General features: G+C 33.1%; 1 protein-coding gene across 1 annotated transcript; it reads right to left on the bottom strand.

The window, feature by feature from the left end:
• Window positions 1-8,009: 8,009 nt before the first annotated feature.
• On the bottom strand, window positions 8,010-8,921 carry LOTGIDRAFT_85066 (hypothetical protein; the record flags this gene model as incomplete). Its single annotated transcript, XM_009059363.1, has 3 exons — window positions 8,010-8,177; window positions 8,206-8,603; window positions 8,723-8,921. Coding segments are annotated over 3 exons (765 nt in total), but the record flags the coding sequence as incomplete, so codon positions are not given.
• Window positions 8,922-9,184: the final 263 nt, after the last annotated feature.

Raw genomic sequence — 9,184 nt, 5'->3', positions numbered from 1 at the left:
GATAGAAATATATTACATTATGCCGGGGTGTTTCCATGTTTCCTGGGATATCAGTCTAATAAATGGTGTATATTTTGTAGATTGAAGAGTTATTATGTAGAAATATTCGAGAATTTATCACCATGGTACCTGGTAGTATATTTATAAAAATCAGTAAGGCGATGGTACGTTATACTTTCTTAAAGATATACCATTGTTAACAATACAAACCTATATATTAAATATATACATTATTTACTATGTGGAAACTCTGAAAGGGATGGGCTGACAAACCTGACTGGCAAATATCATTATAAGTAGTGTGGACTCTCTGAAAGGGATGCTGAACTTAAATACAGTAATGAGATATCTTCTGATTATTTTCTCTCAGACCAAATAAGAACCTGAAATTTATTTATGGCTATTTTTGTCAACGGTAAAGATTTAAAATTAAAAGAAGTAGAGCCAAACTGCAAGATTCCAAAATAATAGTCATCTTATTTTTCTGTTTATTCACTATCCTTATCTATATACAGGTTTTAAAAACAATTCAAGATAAACTACAAGAGAATCATGGGAAGTCTTTAATGGAGTTTACGATTGTAAAATGTTTATTACGAGGTCCGACTGGACCTAATCTTGACAAAGTGACAAAAACTACCACATTATCTACGATTATTAAAGAGGTAAAGTAGAATAGAACTAGTCGGTGCCCAAACATATTCTTTCCATAATGTAAATCAGTGAAAATATTGGAGAATAAGTCAGGAGATGAGGAAGTCCTAATACATAAGCTACTTTCTCAAGATTTTCAAAACTAAATATTTTTTATTTATTTGGAAATAAAAGCCTTAATGCCTCTGATCAAACTGGTAGAGAGAGATATATATTCTCATTTTTGTTTCAGCTATCAGAGAAAGGTTACAGTAAAGTTTTTAACCTGATAGAGAAATGTTTTAAAGGTCAAACAGTTGAAGGGTGAGTAATATTTCTCTCTCATATTATCTTTATTTTATATCTTACAAATCTTTGAAATGATTATGATTATTGTATAATTTTCAATTTTAGTAAGATGAAGTCTTAAATAATACTTTTAAAGCCACTTCTGAAATGTGGTGATATTGTTTAAATGGATGCTTAGTTGCCAAGACTGGTTGAGAGGTGCATCAGTAAGAATTCTCTGCCAAGGGCACCTGTTTAAGAACTTCTTTTTGGATTGTTTCAGACTGACCTCTACAGATAGTTTAAAATGTAAAAGAAGAGCTGTATATTTATTAAGTATTAGAAACTCTACTGGAGATCAGTTATTATATTTAACTAAACTATTATTTCTACATGGTTATTTTACTATTCAACAAACTTCAACTGATATATTACATGTAAGTTATACTTTCAACCCTTCCAACACTTCCAACACTTGTCACTGTTCGTCTTGCCACATAGTGTTATAATATATACCTGAGTAGGGCTTGGTATCGATTACCAAATTGAGATCAATTATCGATGGTAGACTACCGATCAATAATCTATTAATAATCAAAATAATTCAATTGAGAAACCCTGTAAATACTAAATTAAAAACATGTCAAACTTTTAAGTTCTATGGGTAATTTTTGTGTTGTAAAAGTATATTCTTGCGTTGATCAGTTATTATAGTTTATTGTGGGTATGTTATGTACTGAAGGGAACTTAGCCAAATGCTATAATATAATGTTCCACATTCAAGTAGGGCTGGGTATCGATTACCAAATTGAGATTAATTATCGATGGTAGACTACTGATCAATAATCTATTAATAATCAAAATATTTCAATTGAGAAACCCTGTAAATACTGGAAACGAGGAAATGTAATTTTGTGCCTAATAATATATCTGTTAATATTTTATGATATCTTTACTGTTAGAGATTGTGATTATGTTGCTTGATATTTCAGTGTGATTCCAAAGTGAGTTTTGATGAAGAGGAGGTAACTCTAATACAAAACAGTTTCCTCAAATCTCTGTCCAGTTTTCACTTGGGTAAGTACGGTTACGATGCCTTGAGGTTGATACAAGCATCTTGTTACTTGAATAGATAAACTAAGTACTAACAATACGAACCACAATACCTTTAAAGTTTCTAAAATTTAAAAAATGGCTGTTAAATAATGTATATGTTTTTATATTGTAGAATCGTCTAACCCTGGATTAAGAAGACAACAGTTATTACAACTAATGATGGCAGTCGTTGAATATTCTAAGGTAAATTAATTTCATTCTGAAGTTCGGAATTTACTGTCTTATTTTATTTTTCTACTGTATCAACTACCCACTCTCTTAATGCTGATATCTTGACAGAATTTCCTGTATTTTTAACTGTATAGTTCTGATCGATTAAAAAACAAAGACACTGTGTGACTTGCTGACAGAATTGAAAAAAAAGGAAAAGTAGGGGCCTAATGGGGCTCACTTGGCAAAATAAAAGTTTGAGAAAACCCTTCATTGAACACTCTGTTGCTTGTCTTGATATCTCAAATCTTGTTCGAAAGTGGGATGTAAAACTGTAAGAACTGTTTCAGGAATTAATTGAGAATCCAGAAATTGTCTCACCCAGGAAGAAATTATCAGCCAAAGAAACAGAAGCATTAAATAAAATACTTGTTGTTGTTAAAGATTTGAATAAAAAGGTAAATAAATATTGTCATGAATTTCGTTTACGTTCGCAAAAGTTTCGATGCTTTGAACTTGAATATGATGGTTCTTCTATTTAGGTTTCTAGATCAAAAATAAAAGTAGATCATAAAACTTTGTTTCATTTCATTAGTCCAATAAGTGGTTTAAAAACATCATTTTATATCTATCATGTCTTTGAAAACAATGATTCGTTAATGAACTAATTATTTATTTTGTTACAGAAAGTTGAGAAGAGAAGGGAAGAAGATGAAGCGTTTTTATTTCTGTTTGTTTTTTTCGGTCTTCAAATTATCACAGAGAAAACAAAACAAGATCTGAGTTTAGTTGAGGTGAGGAGAATTTGTTTTGTGTAAAAATTCTTCATCATTCATCATCATTTATTCTTCCTTAGAAACTATATCTATAAAAGCTCCTCAAAGGTTGTTTTTATACGCCCACATCTCTCTATGTGGACGTATTTTGTCGGCACCCCCGTCCGCCTGTCAACTTTTGCTTGTAAATGGTCTAAAAACTAGATTTTTTGATGGAATCAAATGAAATTCGGTATGTGCATACATATTCATAAAACGAAGTTCGAATTTGAGCTATTTTTGACCGTTAGAAGTTATTGCCCTTGCCCCAAAATCTTTAATATTTACCATGCCGTGGTGGGCGTTTATGGCTGTGGTCCACTATCTTTAAATTCTGTAGTAACTTTGGATTGTCAGTACCATGAGTCCTATGGTCATTCTGGGTGTATATGATTTAAAGCTATTGTAAAGATGTTTTTGTAAATATTTGCACCATTCCAATTATCAATCAGACGATTGTGTTTGTTGCAATTACTCTAATACTATGTCTTATGACGTCATTATCACAATAGCTCCTATAGAAATTAGAATGGTGTAAATTGATGCTATTAGTGTCACTGATACACATAAAAAGTTAAGAAAACCTTGTTACTTTCCCTTAAACATTACTTAAAATGACAAGTAGGTTATATTTTCATTCATTTGATTTATCAGGTATTTTTCTGTTTAAATTTTAGGATTTACATTCTTGTTATAAAAAATCTACAGTTAAAACTAAAAAATCTAAAGATGGTAAGTATTATGAAATTGTTGATTGAAACTATTAAATTAGATTTTTTCAAACAATAAGATCATTATTTGTTGTGTTGGGTATTTCTTGTGGCGACAGCCAATTTGCAAATTCATGTGGCCTTAAAAATTGATAAAAATGTGCACGCATACTTTAGACAAATTAGAATCTGTAAATTTTTAATTGATGAAGATGCTTCAAGGCGCAAACTTATTGTTAGTCTGTAATTGGCTATGTCAACTTTCAGAATCGGAATTCTCAATGCTGATTTGACAAACTCATTGCTAACGTAGCATCAGGGTAATGTGAGCATATCTTGCGTAGATAGTTTTCCTGTATGAGCCTTAGTTTGAAAATAAAATTTGATATTTTTTTTCCAGAACCAGAATGGATTGAAGTATTAACAGAAGTTATATTATCTCTGATGTCACAGCCTGGCTATTTTCCTAGAGTTATTGCTAGTACAGTCTTCAAACTTTTACACCATCATGTTGCTAGACCGAATATAGTAGAACAGATTACTAATGTAAGTATAGGTCAAGGTTATTAGTGAGGATGAAGTTCACCAGTCAAGGTCAAGGTTAATGAAGACAAAATATGTTCAAAGAAGGTCAAATTTGTGAATAGAGGGTCAAGGCTTCTAATAGAGGTCAAGGATGTTAGTATTGATGGTCCAATACAATCCAATATCCACTTTTTGTCATCGTCAATCACTTGTTTATTTATTAACAGGTGTTGTTTTCGAACCTCGGTGATGATGGGCCCATGAAGTATGAAGATGACGGCAACGAGAGCGATGATGATGATGATGATGATGATAATGATGATGAAAGTTCCATGGACAGTGATGATGATGATGATGATGATAATGAAGAACCAGTCAAAGCCAAGAAACTGAAGAAAGATAAAGATACTGGAAAGGAGGCTAAAAATGGCAAAGGTAATTCTCAAGGTCTCAAGGAAGAGATTAATGGACAAATAAGTACCTATTGTCACTGCCTTCTTGTCAAAATTCCATTGCAGGCATTCATTGAGTGCCATTTTTAGCCTTACTTACTCAAGAAGTGCTAAAAAGTTGGGTTTAAAACTCCAATTTATTTAATTATTTTCTTTTCTAGATAAATTTCATTTCATTATTACTGTTAGAGACAATATTCAATCCATTTCTTTCTGTTGTAGAGAAGTCAAAGAAGCAAGTGGAAAATGAAAGTAGCAAACGGGAAGATGAAGATGATATGGAGGCAGAAGACTTCAACGATGGATTCCGTCAAACTGTTAAAGCTGCTCTAGGCGTTGCAGCTGTTGATTCTGATGAGGAGGTAAGAAAACAAACAAAAACCCCAAAACCTGAGAAACCCAAGTTCTATCGATTCTGAAATATGTTTCAATTTACACGATGTATTTTGAAATATTTATATAATTTCAATTAAAAGTTGAAAATAAAGCTTTAAGCCAAAAAAAATAGAAAGTCAGTTGTAGATTAATTCAATGGTGAACATTTTTAACATGTGATTTATGATAAAGTTAAAAGCAAGGCAACATCCTAAAAAATGGAAATCCTCCCTCAACTAAAATTAATGTAAAATTGACTTTGCAATATTAAAAAAAAACAATATATTGGTGTACACAGGTAGAAAGGAGTTAGTCTTGTTTTCTGAAGCAGGTGCTGACCCCACGAAAACAAAACCAACCTGAATATCTGTTTTTTTCTCTTCAGGGCTCCGATTCCGATCTGAATGACAGCGACATGGAAAAGATGGACGACAAATTGGCGGAGGCGTTTAAAAGTATGCGGAAATCTTCTCGTAAAAAATCTATTCTGGAGGCTGAAAAACAATTTCTATCTTTTAAAACAAGGTAGGTTAGAAAGATAGAAACTTATTTTACAAGTTCAACAACTAGGGCTGGATATCGATTACCAATTAATAATCGATTAATAATCGAAATAATTTAATTGAAAAATTTTTCCTAAATGTGAACTGTAGGCCTAAGATATTGCCCAGAACTCTCCATTAGATTTCTTCTTTACAACTAACCTACTCAAAATAGGTAGGCTAATAGTGTTGTCTGTGAAATTTTTTTTCTTACATACTGCTAGACTTTGCCAGTTTTCATTAGCTCATATAGGTTCAGAAAAGTAGAATATATAACTCATTTCATTTTCAAGTCCTATTATTTATTTCAGAATGATGGATTTGTTACAGATTTTAATTAAAACAGATTGTTCTTGTCAAATATCAGTTGTAAGTAATTGAGAATTTTATAGTTATATTATTCATCCTTAGTTACAATGATGTCCAAAACTGGTTAATGGCAAAACATAAATATCAAGTTTAATTACAAAATAGAAATACAACATCACTGAATACAAATTGACATCACTGAATACAAATTGACGTCACTGAATACAAATTGACGTCACTGATTACAAATTGACGTAACTGAATACAAATTGACATAACTGAATACAAATAAATAGCACTGATTACAAATTGACGTCACTGAATACAAATTGACGCACTGAATACAAATTGACGTCACTGATTACAAATTGACATAACTGAATACAAATAAATAGCACTGATTACAAATTGACGTCACTGAATACAAATTGACGTCACTGATTACAAATTGACATCAGTGAATACAAATAAATCGCACTAAATACAAATTGACATCACTGATTACAAATTTACATAATTGAATACAAATTGACATCATTGAATACAAAATTGACAGAACTGAAATATACAAAACCCCGTTGTTTGAGCTGGTCTGCCGTTCATGTCTTGAAAATACCACCAGATCAAGGATTTTGATAATTATCAACGTCTCTTTGGAGTGGGTCCAAATTAGGTCAAATTATCATTGGCTTGTTGGTATTTATAAACTGTTTGTACCTGGATTTTGAAAATCACTAGGCATTAATTTAACTTATGAAATAAGGTTGGTCAGTGACGGTAGGAAATCCGAATTTGTTGATACCTAAGGGAGCCATGGTTTTGAGCTTGTGGATCCAATGTAGTGCGCTGTTCCCTGTAAGATGGTAGCAAGGAATAAGGAGTAGTTGCCCCTGAAGGATTCAATCAAGAACAAAAGCAGTCCGGCTATACCATACGTAGGAAAGGGTATTTTCGAGGAAGTCATGTCTTCCCTCTAAGCAGGCCTGCAAACCTTTTCGCAACGATGAGGCGAATAGGCCGTGGGCCACGTAACTAACCATCAATGAATCATAGAATTAACAGTGAGAAACATGCAATATTTTCAAGTCATTTATTCAATAACGTATTTCAATGTGCATTGCAAAAAATAAGAAATATTTGAGGTAAAATCAGTATTTCACACGAGGTCGTTAATGATTGATTAGTCAGATTCATTTTGACGTCATACGTTGATATAACAGCTCGGATATATAGGTTTTCCATATCAGAATAGGCAGCGACAATCTGTAGGCCACACCGACAGTGACAACAGCAAACGAAGCATTTGCTCGCGGACCACATTTCCTTCAAATTTTACATGACCCCGCGGGCCGTAGGTTGCACAGGCCTGCAATAAAGTCTATTAATTTAACTAACATGTTTCTCCCAGAATGATCTGAGACTTACTGGTGTGTCATCAAGTTTGTTAATTTGTTCAAATGTTGGCGAATCCTTAGAAAATACACATTGCTTTAGATCTTGCATCATGCATGCCAAGAAAAACTCCATAGTAATATTCCTGTCGTCAATTGTAAACTCTGAAAATTTCAGATATTCACGAAGGGATGTCTTGATTGGTAATTCCTTCACAAAGTTAGATATTATGTTTTCTTTCCTATTTTTTAAAACTTGAATTCTACTCATTTCTTTCAAGGTCAATGGTTGAGAACATTTTGTGATCATCCATTCACGTTTCTTACAATCAGATTGAAAATTTTCTTCCATCTGTGGATCTTTGAGAAGTAAAAGTAACTGTTTTTGTGTGCATGAACCTGATAGAAAGAGAATATCAAACAGATATGTTATATCGTCAAATACATATTTTGTTTCCATTAAAAGGTAGCAAAGCAAACCCGGGTATGTGTCGTGATACGGCAAAGCGTCTGTATAAAGACCATATTTGATCAAAGCTGTGAGCATATTAGCAGAAGCTATAGAATGAAAATCAAACACATAAATTTTTTGAAACTCTTCTAGAATTGGTTTATTTGGGTTGGCATCATTTTCTAGCAACATAATCAGTATTTTTATGGATCGGTGTTGGAAGGCGAACCACAAAGCTGTTTTGTTTTCTCCATCAACAGCGTTCACGTTACATCCTTTCTCAATCAGTGGTTGAACTAGATTCTCAAGATCTTTCTCTGATGCAAGCATGAGAGTAGTTTTACCCGAGAGATTGACGAAATTTACGTCACTGCCGTGATTTATTAGTTTCATGGCAATTTCTGTTTTGACCAATTTGTCCTCAACTTACACTCTCAATTGCTCGGACTAATGGTGTCTTCTGCTCCCAATCTACAATGTTCACATCAGCTTTATTAGCAAGTAAACATTCTATGGCTTGCATATTTGGTTTTTGAGATTTCACTGCAATATGGAGGCATGTATCAAAATACTGATTGAAAAAATTGACCTCGGCTCCGACCTTGATTAGCATCTCAACCATATCATAGTTGTTGTTTTTTACGGCCCACATTAATGGTGTAAATTGTTTTAAGTCCTTGACGTTCACTTTTGCTCCGTTTGAAAGTAACAATTCTAGAATACAGGTGTTTGGTGATGAGGACTTCACCGCGATATCCAGGCACCATTCTCCCCTGTTATTATAGACATTAATATCAGCACCAGCCTTGATCAACCTCTCAACCATCTCAACTTGCCCGTGTTTTACTGCCCACATTAGGGGAGAAAAGCCTCGATATCTGTGAGGTTCACGTCTGCCTTTGCCTCAAGCAATAAATCCAGAAAATTGATCCAATCATCTTTTCGCTTCGGTTTTCGAAAGCGACCTTTGACTATCAGATGTAAAGCTGTTTCCTTATTTTTGTTTTGTATATTTACATCAGAACCCTTTCCGATTAAACGCTTCGTCACTTCAAAAAGGCGTTTTCGTAAAGCATACATCAAGGGAGAGAACCCATGAATATCTGTTTTGTCTACATCTGTATTATTTTCGATCAGAGTCAGAGCTCGTTCGACGTCTTTTTCAAAAATGCAACGAAACAGTTCTGTATGTCCATACTGACTTGTAGTAACAAGTGACATCCTTCTAACAAATCAGGGAAACTGATTTAAAAAACTGGTGAAATTACTGCCTTGCTGGATCGGTTAACCAAGTTCTCATATTTGTTGTTTACCAATTTCTGGAAAAAAATAGACATAACTCTTAGTTTAAGATGAAATGTGGGTTGAAAAATCTATTTCTGCAACTAATGAATGGATTTCAATGAAACTTGGCATACATTAACAAC

Source organism: Lottia gigantea (assembly GCF_000327385.1).
Source record: "Lottia gigantea unplaced genomic scaffold LOTGIsca_39, whole genome shotgun sequence".
NCBI lineage: Eukaryota > Metazoa > Mollusca > Gastropoda > Lottiidae > Lottia > Lottia gigantea.
This window is presented reverse-complemented; position numbering and strand designations above follow the sequence as displayed.